This window comes from Rhincodon typus, chromosome 36 (assembly GCF_021869965.1).
Source record: "Rhincodon typus isolate 14 chromosome 36, sRhiTyp1.1, whole genome shotgun sequence".
Lineage (NCBI taxonomy): Eukaryota > Metazoa > Chordata > Chondrichthyes > Orectolobiformes > Rhincodontidae > Rhincodon > Rhincodon typus.
The window spans coordinates 21,328,075-21,347,353 of NC_063367.1; the positions used below are offsets into that span (position 1 = coordinate 21,328,075).

At 42.6% G+C, this 19,279-nt stretch overlaps 1 protein-coding gene across 6 annotated transcripts in view; it reads left to right on the top strand.

The window, feature by feature from the left end:
• The window catches only part of myo9aa (myosin IXAa), a 308,137-nt gene that overhangs the window by 189,546 nt on the left and 99,312 nt on the right, over positions 1–19,279 (top strand). For all 6 annotated transcript variants that reach the window (XM_048617105.1, XM_048617106.1, XM_048617109.1 and 3 more), the window contains 2 exons: positions 1,684–1,759; positions 17,297–17,440. In XM_048617105.1, the coding sequence (XP_048473062.1) occupies positions 1,684–1,759; positions 17,297–17,440 (220 nt within the window). The remainder of the gene's footprint in view (positions 1–1,683; positions 1,760–17,296; positions 17,441–19,279) is intronic.

The following is a 19,279-nucleotide window of genomic DNA, read 5'->3' on the forward strand; positions in this document are numbered from 1 at the left end:
CTCGTCCCTGCCTCCCTAACCTGTTCTTCCTCCCACCTATCCCCTCCTCCCACCTCAAGCCGCACCTCCATCTCCTACCGACCAACCTCATCCCGCCCCCTTGACCTGTCCGTCCTCCCTGGACTGACCTATCCCCTTCCTAACTCCCTACCTACACTCACCTTTACTGGCTCCATCCCCGCCTCTTCGACCTGTTTGTTTCCTCTCCACCTATCCTCTCCTCTATCCCTCTTCTATCCGCCTCCCACTCTCTCCCTATTTATTTCAAAACCCCCTTCCCCTCCCCCTTTTCTGATGAAGGGTCTCGGCCCGAAACGTCAGCCTCTCTGCTCCTATGATGCTGCTTGGCCTGCTGTGTTCATCCAGCCCTGCACCTTGTTGTCTCGGATTCTCCAGCATCTGCAGTTCCTACTATCTTTAATTGCATAGGTACTGTTGAGTTTTGAAGCCGTATATTGTCTGTCTTGATAACTCCAAATACATTCCATTTGTATAGATCCAGGGTTTCATAAAATTAAAATGAATTTCCCAGCTGAAATGGTACCACTGTCCACAAACTGTGATGGTCAAGCTATACTTCAGGGCAAATGATCGATTTTTTTCCTTACTACTGGGACAAGATGGGTGTGTGTTGATTATTGGGAAAGGATAGATGTGTTCATTGTGGGCAGGGGTGGCCATATGTTCGTTAGTAGGAAGAGATTGCCTCTGATTTGATACCTCTTTTCCCATTAATTGTAAGCCAGTTTCTTTTGAAGTTTGTCCAGAGAGCGTAAGTTTGAATAAGTAAGATAGGTAGCCATGTTCAGCTGCCTTGAATATTTGATGGTAAATGGATTCTAGAACATTTCCACTTCAAACACAAAATTTCAATATGTTAACTAAGGATCATATGATGAAAGGTTTTGTTAAATTGGTAGCCAGAATTCTTGACCAAGTACAGTGAGCTATTTGTGTTGATAAAATTGTTTTGATGGTTAATTGCATTCATTAACAGTTCAAATTTAACACAATTGATGCATAGCACCCAATCCTTTGAGAATTATCCTTTATGCTAGCTATGCCAAGTTGAATTTGGGGGAGACCCTGTGAGAACCTTGAATTTGAGGTGAAATGGACAGAAAATATAAATAAATAAGTCTCCTTGTGTTCACTCAGAGCCTTAATTTTCTGAGTACAGTTGATAAATGGCAAATATATGATGCACCCTAAATATTTTTGTTGCTCCCTTTGCTTCTGGTCTTATAACCACATTGATTTTTTTCCCCTAATATATTTGTAATGCTTGTTCAGCTTCCAGCCTTTGGCCTGTGCATTCTATAGGTTATGTATTAATTATAGAAAGGTACTGGCTGTGATTAACTCTTAAGAGGAATAATTCTTGTAATAGACTGGTTTATTATTCAGTAAATCCTAATGATTTTTTTACAAGTATGAGGATTTGATTTGATATCTCTTTTTGGCTTTCCGTTTTTGACAACGTCACTTATTCCACCCTGTTGTGGTCATAGCCATTGCCTTGTGTGGAGTGATTCTACATGGCACCTGCAGAGGTTCTGTAGGAATACTTCAGGTTGTCCCTGCTAAACTGTCTGCAGCATGGTGCAACGCATGCATGATTCACTTCTGCTGCTAGTTTCTCTTTGATCAGTTACCATTTTAGCACTTGTTTTGCTGTGATAGGTATTATGAGGAAAAGCCCCAGGATGCCGTTATCTAACTTGCAAGGGACAAACACCATCAATGAAAAATCACCATGGTAAGTACTTGACTTTTATTTTCTTAAATATGATGTGATATTTTTAATGATAAGAAGTGCAAGTTGTTTTTAGATGCTTGTTGCTTCAAACACTTTTTCATGTGAGTTACTGATGCTAAATGTTAGAACATAATTTAGAAAACTGCGGCTATATCCTGAGAAAGTGTCTTCCTGGTGTGCAGAATTTTAAAATATGATGTTTCAACTTCATGAAAATAAACTAATGAGAGTGCTAAACTAAGAATGCTAATCATAAGATTGGTTTAAATGATAAAACTGTATCAAGGTAGTATCAGGGGAAAGAAGTAACAGAATCAGAATAATTTTGCCCCCAAAATGAGTTATTGATGATGGGTTGGATGCTGGCCCCTCAGCCCTGTTATCCAGATTAAAATCTGTCCTATTTTGGCTGGTTGTAAAAGTCTGATGTGAAATGTGAACAGTTCCGACATGTAACTTTTACTGATCTGGGAATACTACTTCCTGACAGTGACCAGCATTAACATTCTTCACTTGGTAGTTTTTAGGATACTGCGTGTGACTAATTAAATCATCACACTAAGACCGAATCATCTGAAGTTTGAATTCTGTTACATGCCCTTTTACAATATGGTGGGTACTATTCCCTTAGCACCAGATTTACATCCATTTGTTTAGAGAATTAGATTTGGCAACCGTCATCTTTCATCCATCTCAATCCTGCCTCCTTCCTTTCCTGTACCTAGAAATAGAGTGAACAGTAAAGAAATCAGTCAGATATTACCATGCCTAGTTGCTATCCCATTACTGATAATGGGAAGTGTAGAACTCAGCTGTGCACAGGATTACTTTGGCATTGTTGGTCTCCAGTAGTCAGATAATCTGTCAATCTTCACTGCTTTGCAACTCATAAGCAGACGTAGGCTATCTGTAAAAGGTACCAGGAAAACCCAGTGTCTTAGCACCATTCCCCAGCTAAGCCTACATTTTCTGGAGCAAGATTAAAATTTAGGAAGATGCTTTAACATAGCAATCGGTTTGCAGTTTCTTAATGCTGTAGAAGTGGAGCCGAAATAGTAGAGTATTTGAGATAAATGAAGAATCTATAGATTAGTGGCACATGTAATTCTAACAATAAATAATCTGCTAGTTCATGGGATTTGATCAGTTTTTAAAGTTAATGTAAATTATTAATATCAATCTTTGTCTCATTCTGTTTGGTTTGGTGTACAATCTACTGCAATTAACACTTAATAGATGTACTTGAATGGTTTACAGGAATGTATTTGTGAGCTGCTGAATTGAGTCATGGCTCCAGTAAATCCTTAGACATGGTTTCCAAGCTAAAGGTGGGAAAGAACCATGAAAGCCCAAGTTTCCTCAAAAGTTGTTGTATTTTAATTGTTAGAAATTTTGTGTTGTTATTTCTAACCAGATCATGTATACACAGCAGTTGTATCTGCAATTCTACATTTTAAAAAAAAGTACGCAGTTTTCTCTTGAGGTTTTTAATGCACTTTTTTAATATCGTCTAAAATTTTTAGTTGGCTCTAGTTAAGTTTTGACTTTGAGAGCCAAACAAGGCCATTGATTTGGCTCAACTTCAGATTTTCTGGCTACCCTATCATCAGTGTTTACACAGTCTACGTCATTTAACAGCATATTAGTTTTTAATAATAATCTCTTTCGAAACCCACAATCTTCAGTCCACTGCTTAGAATGCTTGTTCTTTTTATTCCATTATAAATGCAGGACACTCCCCCTTCACATATTTACCCAAACCTTGTCCAGCAGTGTCTGGCTTGTCGTGGACTTTGGAATCACAGTAGTCATTCTGTGTGACCCTACGTAGAGTGTTAGTTGTCTTTATGACTGTGGGAGACATCAACCAACTCTGACGCTGTTTTCACCCGAATTCTCTCAAACTGCTTTTATATACCAACTTAGATTCTGAGGTTAGGTGAGAGTGACTGTGCATTGCATCAAGGAGCACTGGAAAAACTGGAGTCAATTGGATTTGGAGGCAACTCTGTATTGATTGGAGTAATAGTAACACAAAAGAAGATGATTGTGTTGTCAGAGGTCATCCATCACAACCTCAAGACATTGCTGCATCAGTTCCTCATAGGTCATCCCTTCACTTGTTAGTCAGCTGTTGACACTTTTGATCACCTGCAAAGACTTGGATTTCAGCCTGTTGATAGTCTACTCACACTATTTGTACTTATCTGTTGATACTCTTAATTACCTGGAATTATCTTGCCATTATCTCTCCACCTATATATTCTGTGCCTTTGCACTTCCTTCCACTTCACCTGACAAAGGAGCAGCACATCGAAAGTTTGTGGTTTCAAATAAATCTGTTGGGCTATATCCTGGTGTCATGAGACTTCTGACAAGTTCCTCAGGATAGTGTCCTAGGCCCAATATTTCCAGCTGGGTCCTCAATGACTTTTCATCCATCAGAATTTTCAAAGTGAGTGGTGGTTATGGGAAGGGGTGTTTGCGGTGTTGGTGTGGCAGTGCACTCCTTTTGCTGTTTGTGCCTGTCTTCCAATTTTTTCCCGATGGCAAGTCTCGAGGTGCTCATGTCTTTCCAGGAGCTCCTCTTTCACTTTGGACACCCTTGGGCCAGTGATTTCTGGGTGTCTATGGAAATGTCGCACTTTGCCATTGAAGCCTTGAGGGTATCACTTCCTCTGTTCACCTGGGGTTCGCATGCCATTTTGAAGTTGGGAGCAGAGCACCTGCTTGGGGAGTCTCTTGTTGGTCCTACAAATGATGTGCCCAGCCCATCGTAGCTGATCAAAGGTGGTCAGTGCCTCGATGCCGATGAAGTTGGTGTGTCTTGGCGAAGACACCAAGATCCTGGTGGAAGATGGTGGTGTTGGTGTGTCTTTTTTCCCAGCGGATTTGTGGGATCTTGCGCAGGCAGCGTTGGTGATACTATAGTGTCTTGAAGTGAGTCCTCGTCTCAGAGCCATATAGGAGAATGGTAACCACCACAGCTCTGTAAACCATGATCTTGGTGTCAGACTAATGTTGTTGTTCTTGAACACTTTTTTCCCTAGGCAGCTGAAGGCTGCGCTAGCACACTGGAAGCGATGCTGGATCTCTTAATCATTTGCTGCTGTGGCCGATAGGACGCTCCTGAGGTATTAGAAGTGGTTAACGTTCTTTAAGGCCTCCCCATGGACCTTGAGGATCAGGGGTTTGTTCCACGATGCCAGGACAGGTTGATGAAGGGCCTTTGTTGTCATGGGTGACTTCAGCTTCCCTAATATAGACTGGAACCTCCTAAATGCAAATAGTTTGGATGGAGCAGATTTTGTCAGGTGTGTCCGGAAGGATTTCTGACTCAATATGTAGATAGGCTGACGAGAGGGGAGGCCATATTGGATTTGGTGCTTGGCAATGAACCAGGCCAGGTGTCAGATATCTCGGTGGGAGAACAATTCGGTGATAGTGATCATAACTCCCTGATCTTTACTATAGTCATGGAGAGGTAAAGGAGCAGACGGTATGGGAAAGTATTTAATTGGCGGAGGAGGAATTACAATGCTATTAGGCAAGAACTGCGGAGGATAAACTGGGATCAGATGTTCTCAGGGAAATGCACAACAGAAATTTGGAGGTTGTTTAAGGAGCAGTTGCTACAAGTACTGGATAGTTTGTCCCACTGAGGCAAGGAAAGGATGGTAAGGTGAAGGAACCTTGGATGACAAGACATGTGGAACACCTAGTCAAGAGGAAGAAGGAAGCTGACTTAAGGTTGAGGAAGCAAGGATCGGACAGGGCTCTTGAGATCTACAAGGTAGCCAGGAAGGAACTGAAGAATGGACTTAGGAGAGCTAGAAGGGAGTATGAGAGAACCTTGGAGGGTAGGATCAAGAAAATCCAAAAGGTGTTCTATGCTTATGTGAGGAACAAGAGGATGGCCAGAGTGAGGGTAGGGCCAATCAGGGATAGTGGAGAGAACTTGTGCACGGAGTCAGAGGAGGTAGGGGAAGCCCTTAATGAATAATTTGCTTCAATATTCACCAGCGAGAGGAACCTTGACGTTTGTGAGGACAGCATGAAACAGGCAGATTTGTTCAAACAGGTTGATGTTAGGAAGGAGGATGTGCTAGAAAATTTGAAAAACGTGAGGATAGGGCCAGACGGGATATAGCCAAGGTTACTACGGGAGGCGAGGGAAGAGATTGCTGCCCCTTTGGCAATGATCTTTGCATCCTCACTGTCCACTGGAGTAGTCCCAGAAGATTGGAGGGTGGCAGATGTCATTCCCTTGTTCAAGAAAGGGAATAGGGATAATCCTGAAAATTTAGGACTGGTCAGTCTTTCTTCTGTGGTGGGCAAATTATTGGAGAGGATTCTGAGAAATAGTATTTATGATTATTTGGAAAAGCACAGTTTGATTAGAAATAGTCAGCATGGCTTTGTGAGGGGCAGGTCATGCCTCACAAGCCTTATTGAATTCTTAGAGGATGTGACAAAACACATCGATGAAGGCAGAGAGGTGGATGTAGTGTATATGGGTTTCAGCAAGGCATTTGATAAGGTTCCACATGGTAGGCTCATTCAGAAAGCAAGGATCGTGGGATTCAGGGAAATTTGGCTGTCTGGATACAAAACTGGCTGTCCCATAGAAGACAGAGTGTGGTACTCGATAGAAGGTATTCAGCCTGGAGCTCGGTGACTCTCTGGGACCTCTACTCTTTGTGATCTTTGTAAATGTCTTGGATGAGGAAGTGGAAGGGTGGGTTAGTAAGTTTGCCGATGACACGAAGGTTGGTGGAGTTGTGGACAGCGTGGAGGGCTGGTGTAGGTTGCAACAGAACATTGACAGGATGCAGAACTGGGCAAAGAAGTGGCAGATGGAATTCAACCCAGAAAAGTGTGAAGTGATTCATTTTGGAAGGTCACATTTGAATGCAGAATACAAGGTTAATGGCAGGATTCTCGGCAGTGTGGAGGAACAGAGGGATCTTGGGGTCCAAGTCCATAGATCCCTCAAAGTTGCTACCCAAGTTGATAGGGTTGTAAAGGAGGCATGTGGTGTATTGGCTTTCATTGGCAGGGGAATTGAGTTTAAGAATCATAGAATCCCTTCAGTGTGGAAACAGGCCCTTCAGCCCAACAAGTCCACACTGACCCTTGGAGCATCCCACCCAGACCCATCCCCCTATAACCCACCTAATCTACAGACCCCTGAACACTATGGGCAATTTAGCTTAGCCAATCCGCCTAACCTGCACATCTTTGGACTGTGGGAGGAAACCAGAGCACCCGGAGGAAACCCACGCAGACACGGGGAGAATGTGCAAACTCCACACAGACAGTCGCCTGAGGGTGGAATTGAACCCGGGTCCCTGGCGCTGTGAGGCAGCAGTGCTAACCACTGAGCCACTGTGCTGCCCTAACGAGACTTTCCAAGGATCGTCACTGCCTTCACCCGGAAGAAGGCTACACTTAGATTTGAACTCAGATCACAGAGTTCAGAAACCAGCACGCTCACCATTACACCATGGCAACCAGAGCTGCGCGGTTATGCTGCAGCTCTATAAAAGTCTGGTTAGACCACACTTGGAATATTGTGTTCAGTTCTGGTCACCTCATTATAGGAAAGATGTGGAAGCTTTAGAGAGGGTGCAGGAGATTTACCAGGATGCTGCCTGGACTGGAGGGCAGGTCTTATGAGGAAAGGTTGAGGGAGCTCGGGCTTTTTTCATTGGAGCGAAGAAGGATGAGAGGTGACTTGATGGAGGTGTACAAGATGATGAGAGGCATAGATAGAGTGGATAGTCAGAGACTTTTTCCCGGGGTGGAAATGACTATTATGAGGAGGCACAATTTTAAGATGATTGGAGGAAGGTACAGGGAGATGTCAAGAGAGTGGTGGGCGTGTGAAATGTGCTGCTGGCAGTGATAGTGGAGTCAGATACTTTAGAGACTTTTAAGCGGCTCTTGGATAGGCACATGGAGTAAAGTAAATTGTAGGATATGCAGGGTAGTTTGATCTTAGTGGGATGATAGGTTGGCACAATATCATGGGCCGAAGGGCCTGTACTGTCCTGTACTGTTCTAAGTTCTTCTATGTTCTTTGTCTTGTGAATGTTTGGGGTGAGACCCATGTTCTCCTGTGCCTCTATACAGGTACTGAATATGGTCTGGAGTACATCCTCAATGTTTGTGCACACACAAGCATCACCTGCATACTGCAACTCAATAACACTGATTGAGGTATCTTTGCTTTTGGCTTGAAGGCATTGGAGTTTGAATAATTTCCCACAGGTTCTCTAAGTTAGCTCCACTCGAGCAGGGAGCTTGTCTGTGGTGAAATAAAGCACTGCAATGAGGTAGATTGAAAACAGTGTTGGGGCGATGATTCTTCACACCAGCCCAAACAGGGAATGGGTCGGTGGTGGAGCCATTTCTCGTTACCACAACTTCTGTGTTGTCATGGAGCAGGCAAAGGATGATGACAAACTTCATGGTGCAACCAAAGCGGAAAAGAATGTTCCATAGTACTTCCCGATTGATGATGTCAAAGGCCTTTGTTAGGTCGAAGAAAGCCATGTATAGGGATAGGTTATTTTCTCTGCATTTCTCCTGCAGCTGTCACGTGGTAACAGTTGTGTCCTTTGTGCCTCTCTATGGTCAAATGCCACACTGTGACTCTCGGAGGATTTCCTCAATCCCAGGGAGGAGATGGTTGCAGCGGACCCTGGCGATGACTCCCCTGTAGTTACCACAGACTGATCAGTTCCCTTTTTCGAAAATACTCATGACTGTGGTGTCCTGGAGCTCTCCGGGGATGCACTCCTCCTTCCAGATAAGATGACAAGGGTACACAGTTGCTGTAGGAGCTCTTTGCTTCTGCACTTCAGTGCTTCAGTGGGATACCATCTGCTCTAGCAGCCTTGTTTTTTTTAATCTGGTGGACGGCCTTCTCTACTTTGTGCAAGGCTGGGGTGTTGCTGAACTCATGACGTGTAGCATGCTGTAGGATGTGTTCAAGAACCCTTGGATCAATGACAGAGGCCTGTTTGAGGAGGTCTCTGAAGGGATTCCCCCCAGTGTTTTTTGATGATATTTTTTATCTTTGATAGGGGTCATTCCGTCCTTGGCCAGCAGTGGTGTGGGGCACTAGGTGTTTGGTTCGTATGTGGTCTTGACAGCACAAGAAACCGTGCGTGTCATGGTTGTCGGCCATGCATTAGCCCTCCAGCCCTTTTACCACCTACCACCTGTTACTTATGTCACAGGTTTATTCTTGTATCTCTACCTTCAGTCACCTGTGGGCCTACCTTTTCTCTTCCAAGTGCAGTTGTTGTTTTAGATTCAGAAATGCCACGCGCTTCTGGATTAATAGTTCCTGGGTCTCCTCATCATTCTCATGAAACCAGTCTTGGTGTTTCCTGGTTGAGTGGCCGACTGAGTTTTTGCAGGCATCAATGGCGGTCTTAAGGGCAGACGAGAGACTGTTGGGATCCCACGACTCTGTTGCTGAGCATTGCTAGGTTTGTGGAGAGGCGTTGGTTGTATGAGATTATTTTTTGAGTCTTCAGGTGCCTCAATATTGAACTTTTTGCGGCAGGGCTATACTTATGTTGATCCTGGCTCAGATCAGGCAATGGTCCGTCCAGCAGTCGCTGGCTTCTGTTGTAGCGTGTGATTTTAACATCTTCCCAATCCCTCGATCTGGTGATGACATTGTCAAGGAGGTGCCAGTGTTTGGAGTGCAGCACCATGTTGTCTTGTATTTGTCCCTTTGGCGGAACAGTGTGTTAGTGATGACGAGGTTGTGTTCACAGCATTTCCTCAGGAGAAGGGTGCCACTGGAGTTTTGCTTCACAACTCCCTCTTTGCTGATTACATTGCCTCAATGCTGCATTTTTGCCAACTCTGGCGTTGAAGTCACCGAGGACGATTAGTTTGTCCACTGCAGGGACCCCTGAGAGAGATTGGTTAAGGTTTGAATCGAATTTCTTTGTCCTCAGCTGTTGCATATTCGTGAATGCTGTGACGTACTGGTTCCGAGCAAGGGAACACCACTACCTGCAAGTTCTCCTGTCACACACTATCCTCAGTTCCTATTTCTGTTCATTAACTGTCTCTGGGTCAAAATCTTGGAACTCACTACATAACAGCATTTCTGGGTGTGTCTACATACCAAGGACTGCAGTGGTTCAAAGCCTGCTGTAACTTTCTTCAGGTCAGTTAGGGATGGGCAATAAATACCTGACTCCGCCAATGATGCCTATATCCTATGATTAAATAAGGAATGAACTACAAGCTCTCTTCTGGCATTCTATGCTGTTCAGTCATCTTTTGTGCTTTTCAACCCGGGTAAAATGTATCTTCTGAAATCCAGTAAAAATCAATTAAAAAAAACAGATATAATGCACTTTCATAAGTCACTGAATAGCAAGGAGGAGGTAGAACATTTGATTTTCCTTTTCTCTGTTTCCAAATCCAGAGGCACTTGGGCCAGTTATATTCCATCCCTACTGCTGTCTCCGGTGGGATCACTAAATAGGCGCAGGCTGAACTTGTGACCCCCTGGTGTGTAAGGCTCACTATTTTAATCAACTTAGCCATTTAAGGCATATATTATGCTCAGGCACATTGTGGCTATACGTGCATTTCTTGTAGGCAGCCATTGGGAGCCTGTTTTTGATATGAGTCATCATCAAATTTGAAGTATTCCAGAGCAAAAAGACATGAATAGCATGAACTTTATTGCCTTTAAGTCAATGTCTGGTTAATGTTTATTAGTGTACATTTAATTTCACTAAATATAACTCAGCCATAGTAATATGTCTTGAGTAAAATTCTCAGCTTCATCCACTCACTCTTCAACTCAAAGAATTTCAAGCTTAGCATGACATTGAGGACTTTGAGAGCCTAAGAGCTGAGCTCTTCATTCATTGTCATTGCCTTGCAGTCTCTTGATTTACCAAGCATCTTTTCTTGTCTGTTCATATTCAGAAGTTTGTTTCACCCACGTCCTCTCTCAGGCCTTCTACTGTCTCGATTCTTTCATTGGAAAACTGTTGGCTTGAATTTAGCCACTTTGAGATCTCTGCTCCCTTCACACATTGTAATGTCCTCCTACTGAACTTGTAGCACTTCATATCCACAAACTGAATTCCAGCATTTTAATGAAAAATGCTAACAAGAGTAACACTGTATATTTTGAGCAAATTGATCACTACCATACACAGATTAAATATCAACTCTCTCATCTGATCTCCTAAATCCTCCAACCATGACGCTGCTACTAAACATCCAACCACTGTTTTCAGAACTTTCACTGATCTCAGCTCCTCTTAAAATCAGAACTCCATAGCCTCCAACCCCAAGCACCCACCTCAGTGCAGTCCGGTTTATCTCCCTCCCAAGATTCACGAGCAGACTCCCCTAGTAGACCCGTTTCAGCCTGTTGTCAGCACACAATTTTGGCTGTTTGTCACCTCATCTAGGGTCTTTGTAACATTTGTGATTCTTCTTCACCTTCTGTCATTTAAAATCTTCTAGATTCCTTCCCCTAACCATCACATTCTCACAAGAAAGTCTAATCCTTCTAACAAGTCCAATCCCTTTGCATCTCAGATATAACAGTGTGGAGTTGGAGGAACACAGCAGGCCAGGCAACATCAGAGGAGCAGGAAAGTTGACGTTTCGGGTCGGGACCCTTCTTCAGAAATGGGGAGGGGGAAAGGAGCTCAGAAATAAAGAGAGAGAGGAGGGGTGGGGCTGGGGAAGGTAGGTGGGATGGTGATAGGTGAGTGCAAGTAGACAGTGATGGGGATTGGTCAGTGAGGTGGGAGGAGCGGATAGGTGGGAGAGAAGATGGACAGGTTGTTTCAGGTCAAGGAGGTGGGGATGAGAGGGAGGGTTGGTCATGGGATGAGGCCAGGTTTGGGGAGAATTTGAAACTAGTAGCCAACCCTCCCTCTCATCCCTGCCAAGTCAAGATGTTATGTGAATTTGAGGCAAACTTGGAGGTGGTGTTCGCATGCAGCTACTGTCCTTATCCGGTGGAGGCTGCAAGTTTGGTGTTTTTGAAGGAGCCTTAGTGAGCAACTGCAATGCATTTTGCATATGGTAGAAGGAATGAATGCATGTGTAAGATGATAGATCAGGTGCCAATCAAAGGGGCTGCTTTGTCCTGGACTGTGTCGAACCTGTTGGAGTCACACTCGTCTAAGCAAGTGGAGAGTAATCCATTGCATTGCTTGTCCACCACTTCTAAGTCAAGCTGAGTTGTTTCCACAGAATTCTCAACCTCTGACCTATTCTTGTGACTGCAGTATTTATATGGCTATTCCAGTTATGTTTCTGGCTAATGGAATGCCCAAGATATTAGCATGGGGGTTTCAGTGATGTTAATATTGCTGAATGTCACAGTGAGATGATTTGATTCTTGTTGGAGATGGTCATTGCTTGTTGGTTTGTTGTGAATGTTAGCTGCCACATATTAGCCCAAGCCTGATGTTGTCCAGGTCTTGCTGCATGTGACTGTGGGCTGTTTCAGTATCTGAGGTGTTGTGAGTAGAACTGAACACTGTAATCATCAGAAAATATCCTGTCCCTTCCACCCTGACCTTATCATTAAGGGATGATTATTGATGAAGCAGAGAAAGATGGTTGGTTTTAGGACACTATCCTGAGGAATTCCTACTGTGCTGTCAGGGTACTTTCTAAATGGTATGAAGTTAAATGCAGTGGATGTTTGATTTGATTTATTATTGTCACATGTACTGGGATGCAGTGAAAAGTATTGTTTTGCATGCTATCCAGGCAAATCATATCTTATCTTAGCACATCAGGGTAATAGAACAGAATATAGAACAGAATATAGTGAGATAACAAGGTGTAGAGCTGGATGAACACAGCAGGCCAAGCAGCATCATAGGAGCAGAGAGGCTGACGTTTCGGGCCTAGACCCTTCATCAGAAATGGGGGAGGGGAAGGGGGTTCTGAAATAAATAGGGAGAGAGGAGGAGGCGGATAGAAGATGGATAGAGGAGAAGATAGGTGGAGAGGAAACAGACAGGTCAAAGAGGCGGGGATGGAGCCAGTAAAGGTGAGTGTAGGTGGGGATGTAGGGAGGGGATAGGTCAGTCCAGGGAGGACGGACAGGTCAAGGGGGCGGGATGAGGTTAGTAGGTAGGTCTCTTCTAAGGATGCCGTGTTCATCCAGCTCTACACCTTGTTATCTCAGATTTTCCAGCATCTGCAGTTCCTACTATCTGATAGAATATAGTGTATCAGCTACAGACAAGGTGCAGAGAAAGATCAACTTTAACATGGGAGGTCCATTCAAAAGCCCTATAAAAGCAGCAAAGAAGCTGTTCTTGAATTTATTAGTATGCGTTCTCAAACTTTTGTATCTTCTGCCTGATGGAAGAGGGTGGAAGAGACCATAAATGGGATGCAAGGGCTCTTTAATTATGTTGGCTGCTTTCCGGAGGCAGCAGGAAGTATAGAGGGAGTCAGTGGATGAAAGTCTTTGTGTGATGGTCTGGTCTGCTTTCACAACTCTGTAGTTTCTTGAAGTCTTGGGCAGAGCAGTTGCCATATCAAGCTGTGATGCATCCAGATAGGATGCTTTCTATGGTGCATCTATAAAAATTGTTAAGACTCGTTGTGGACATGTCAAATTTCATTAGCCTTCTGAGGAACTAGAGGTGTTGTCTGAAGAGACTTAAGGTCCAGGTACATAGATTTTTAAAATGTCCCGAACAGGTGCAAAAAATAATCAAGGTAGCTAATAGAATGTTGGTCTTTATATCTAGAGGACTGGAGTACAAGGATGCAAAAGTTATGCTGTAGTTATACAAAACCTTGTTAGACCCCACTTGAAGTACTGTGAGCAGTACACCTGAGGAAGGATATATTGGCCTTGAAGTAGCTAGGCAGTGGTGGGGATTCGTTTACAGGAATGATACTTGGACTTGGGTTAATTTGAGGAGGCCTGTTTGTTTTAAAATTCAGAAAGTTAAGGGAAGATCTGATCAAAGTCTTCAAGATATTAACAGGAAAAGATAGGGAGTAGATGAAGATAACCTATTTCCGCTAGTTTGGGGATTTCAGAACTAGGGGTCATAATCTGAGAATTATGGCCAGACCATTCGAGAGATTAGGAAGCACTACTGTGCACAAATGATGATAGGTATTTGGAACTCTCTCCCATAATCAGCAGTGGATGCAAGATTGTTTAAATTGTTTAAATCTGAGAGAGAAATTTTTGTTAAGCAAAGGCACAGAACATAGAACAGTACAGCACAGTACAGGCCCTTCGGCCCACAATGTTGTGCCGAACTTTTACCCTAAACCTAAGGTCTATCTAACCTCCACCCTACCTTTTACTATCATCCATATGCCTATCTAATAGCCACTTAAATGCCCCTAATGAGGCCGACTCCACTACCGTCTCTGGCAATGCATTCCACGCCCCTACCACTCTGAGTAAAGAACCTACCTCTGACGTCTCCCCTATATCTACCTCCACTCACTTTAAAACTATGCCCCCTTGTAATAGCTACCTCCACCCTAGGAAAAAGTCCCTGGCTGTCCACTCTATCTATACCTCTGATCATTTTGTAGACCTCTATCAAGTCACCTCTCATCCTTCGTCGTTCGAAAGAGAAAAGCCTCTCTCAACCATTCCTCATAAGACCTTCCCTCCATTCCAGGCAACATCCTGGTAAATCTCCTCTGCACCTTTTCCAACGTTTCCATATCTTTCCTGTAATGAAGCGACCAGAACTGGACACAATACTCCAGATGTGGCCAAACAAGGCTCTTGTATAGCTGGAGCATAACTTCACGGCTCTTGAACTCGATCCCTCTATTAATGAAAGCTAACACACCATACACCTTCTTAACAACTCTATCCACCTGGGTGGCAGCTTTCAGGGAACTGTGGACATGAACCCCAAGATCCCTCTGTTCCTCCACACTGCCAAGCATCTTTCCATTAACCCTGTATTCTGCTTTCAAATTTGTCCTTCCAAAATGAATCACCTCACACTTTTCAGGGTTCAACTCCATCTGCCACTTCTCAGGCCAGCTCCGCATCCTATCAATGTTGCTTTGTAACCTAGAACAGCCCTCCGCTCTATCCACAACTCAACCCACCTTCGTATCGTCCGCGAACTTACTAATCCACCCTTCCACTCCTTCATCCAAATCATTTACAAAAATCACAAATAGAAGAGGACCCAGAACAGATCCTTGTGGTACTCCACTCGTAACTGAGCACCATGTTGAATATTTTCCATTCGCTACCACCCTTCACCCAAAGGCACTGATGGATATGGGCCAAGTATGGAGTTAGTGTACAGATCAGCCATGGTGATCTGTACAGTGGAACTGGCTTGAGAGGCTGAATGGCCTACTCCTGTTGCAATGTCCTAGAACTAATATGATTGGCCTCCAAAAACACAGCTAGATTCCTTTTTGCTTGGTGTGACTCCAGCCAGTGGATAATCTTACCCTTGATGTCCACTGACTTTGATTTTGTTCGGGCTCCATAATGTTGCTAGATTTTGCCAATCCTTGTCACCTCAGGAATGCCTCAATTTTCAAATTTGTTTTCAAATCTCACTTTTCAGGTCTGATTGTGCTTTAGAAAGGTGAAATGTCTGTCATGCTGACATATGAGCCATTAATTTGTACATTCCCACAATAGAAAGACTATGGAACTCCTTTCCCTTTCCCCCACCCCCCATCAGTTTTTTTTTAATTTTTGAACTTCATTTTTAGGCTTTAAACCTGAACTTGGCATCACCTGAGCACAACTTTTTAATTTAACTTTGATCTCTTACTATTTTCAGCCGCAGCTATCTTTACACAGTGGGATCTTGACTTTTATCTGTGTTTCTCAATTTAAGTAGCAATTAGAATTAGTTTCATTGTCATATGTACTCGCATGAGTACATAAATGTTTACCAGTCGCCACTTACAGCACCGTCTTAGATACAAAGGTACCTAGATACAGATTTTTAAATACAAATTCTCAGGGGAAATGAATTAGAAAAATAAAGAAATAAGAAGTCCAGCAATAAATTGGAAAAGTAGGGAAATAAGAGTTCAGAATAACAGTCCATCCAAGCCAGACCCTGCTGGTCTTCATCTTGAGGCTGGGAGTCGAATCCACGATGAGGCCAAAAATCCGAGACGATACTGAGGCCAGGGGTCCGTGCTGGCTTTTACCCCTGACATCGTCAATGCCACCCAAGGATGGGAGGTAAAAAGAAAAAGAAAAAAGAAAAACGCAAAAAAAGAGAGGGGGGAGAAAAGAGAAAAAAAAAGATTGAGCAGGCATGCTCCAGCTCAGGAGTCCTACTCTGCCGCCATCCTGTTACTTTAGAGTCAAACTTTAAGAAGTATCTGAAAGTCTTAGGTCTTGGTCTGCTGAGTATTTCTTGCTGTCAATTTATCTTTGTTCTTTTGTCTCAAATTTTCATGTACAGACTTGCTGAAGGTCTTTCATGTTATCCATGGTGAAATTTTAATAGTTTCTCATTCTTTTAAAATCAAGAATCTGGAATATTCCATTTAAATATGTGTGCATGGCAGATATGATGATGGAGTCTAGCTTGGTTGATTATAAGTGAAAAATGTAAAGCAGAGTCATCTGAATGAAGTTAGTTAAGACAATTAGTGAACCATGATATAATGCTGGCCCGACTTCTGCACACAATTTGTATGAAAGTAATTGTGTTTGTTCCTAAGAGAATTATTACAAAATTAATTTCATTCATTGAATTCATTTTTCTGGGGTAATGTGACTTCAATACAGTGGGACTGTTACCAAGGGCAGTGTAAGGCTGTTAATTACTGAGTGAGTACGGGCTGAATCTGGGCTGGATCAAGGCTGACAGAGTCTGAGTTTTTGTGTCACATCCACTGAAATTGAGCATTCATAGTCTTCCATTCAAGAGATGAGTTAATAAAATAAAAAGAAAATACCATGAATGCTGGAATTACGGAACATCTGTGGACAGAGAAACTGAGCTAAAGTTTCAAATCAATGACTTCCTAATAGAAGCATCATCATTGAGTATTTCAAGACAGAAATAGATTTCTGGAAATTAATGCCATCAGTGGATACTAGGATAATTCAGGTAAGTGACATTAAAATAGCTGGTCAGCCATCATCTGTTCAAATGGCAGAGCAAGTTCGATGGGCCGATTGAACTATTCCTCCTGTCCTACATTCCTAGTAATATAAAATCACATTTGTTGTTGCATAATACAGATGTGTCTTTAATTACAGGAAAAATAACACTTGAAACAATAGATATTGCTGTGCATTATATTTTTAGTCTTTGGATTGAAGGAGAGTATAATTATAATTTGTGTTCAGGATTTGTGCTAATTCTGATGAGGGCTGTATAGTCTTAAGTATTAGCATGCCTTTATCCTTTGAAATGATGATGAACCTGTTGTGTTTTTTGGGTATTTCCTGTTTTTATTTTCGGTGTCTAGTATCCAAAGTTTTTTTTTTGTTAAACTCTGATGTTTCTTTTCTTTGAACAGTGACCTACGTGGAATGAGCTGGAATGGCAGGACAGGAGTTCAGGCTGCAAGGCTTCCCTGTAGTCATTCGTTGATTGACGATGAAGGGATTTTTTTGAATTCTTCTAGCACAAAGCTATTGGAGAGAGCTCATGGTATCCTGATGTGAGTATGCAGCTTCTCTACCAGAAAATGCAAACAGCTCCTATGCACTGAGAAGCAGAATTTTGTATAAATGCTTAATTTGCCACCTTGAACATTTACCGAAAAGGAATAGCTTCAAGTCAGTGTTCAAACAGGGTAAGTTGCTACTGTATTAATATAATTAATGTTGACTGGAATAAGGTATTACTCAAATCTAATTTATTTCAAGAAACAAATAATGGTAATTCTGCAATGCAGGAAAGAGTGCAAAAAAGGTAGGTTGGTTTTTTTGTTATGGAGAACATTGCTGTAGGTAAAGAATAACAAGAGTATTGTTGCTGCTCAGTATAAGGTATAGAGCAGCAACTTGTAAGAAGAATATAGAAAAATCTGCAAAAAAATCACAAAGATATAGACAGCATAGAGTAGTTATAACAGGGGGGCTTTAATTTTCCGTGTATCAACTGGGATAATGGTAGTGCAAAGGGCAATGAAAGACTAGCGTTCCTAGATTGCGTTTACAAAAGTTTACTGCAGCAGTGTCTGTCAGTCTAACAGGAAAGGCGTCACTGCTCGACTAGGTCTTTGGAACAAGGTGGACTAACGAGCTCACTGACAGTGGGACAACATTTAGTGAGCAGTGATCATTGTATTGTACAGCTTAGGATGGTAGTAGGAAATGACATTGGTCAACCCAAAGTCAGAATAATCAACTGGTGGAGAGCTGACTTCAATGGGGCAAGAATAGAGCTGAGCTGAATAGACTGGAACCAAAGGTCGGCTTTAAAATGAGTAGCTGAACACTGCTATATTTTCAAACAGGGGATGGTTTGGGTGCAGCTGGGTATACTCCCTCTAAAGGTACAGGTAGGATAAACAAATCCAGAGCTCCCTGCATGACGAAGGAGATGGAAATTAAGTTAAAGAAGAAGAATTGTGCTGATTACAGTATTTATTGAATACAGTTGAGAAACAAGTTGAGTGCAGAAGGTTCAGAAGGGAGGTGGAAAAGCAAATATGAGAAGCAAAGGGATTATGAAAGAAAGACTGGGAGCTAACATAGAAGGAAATCCCAAAGTCTTCAATAAATACATAATAGTAAAAAGGTGCTAAATGAAGGATTGGGGCTAATTTCAGACCAAAAAGAGAACTTACACCTAGAGGCAAGGCTGAGTAGTTTGCATCTGTCTAGCTATGAAGCAGATGCTGCCAACCCATGACGACAAAGGAGGAAACTGTGATTGGTAGGGTTTAAATTTGATCAGGAGGAGGTATTGGATGAGATGTTGATACTGTAAGTTGATAAGGTGCTGGGACTGAAAGAAAAACATCCAAGGATTTTAACTGAAGTGAGAATGGAAATTGCAAAGGCAATTGGCAGTTATCTTTCAAACTTCCCTGGATTGGAGAATTTGCCAGCAATTATAGATCACTCAGTTGAATCTCAATGGTGAGGAAATTTTTTAGAAGCAGTTAGAACAGTACAGCACAGTACAGGCCCTTCGGCCCATGATGTTATTTGGGATAGGTTTAGTAGTCACGTCGCAAAATATAGATTGATTTAGAAGAGTCAACATGGATTTGTTAAGGGAAAATTGAGTCTATCTAACTTGTGCAAGCTTTTTTGAAAACATGACAGAGAGATTTGAAATTAATGCTGTTGATGCAGTGCCCATGGACTTCCAAAAGGCATTCTATACTATGCCACACAACAGACTTGTAAGGACAGTAATAGGTCACGTAGCAAAAGGGACAGTCAAAACATGGATACAAAACTGGCTGAAGGATGGGAAACCAAGTAATGGTTAATGGGTGTATTCCAGGCTGGAAGAAGGTTTGTAATGGAGTTCCCCGGGAGGT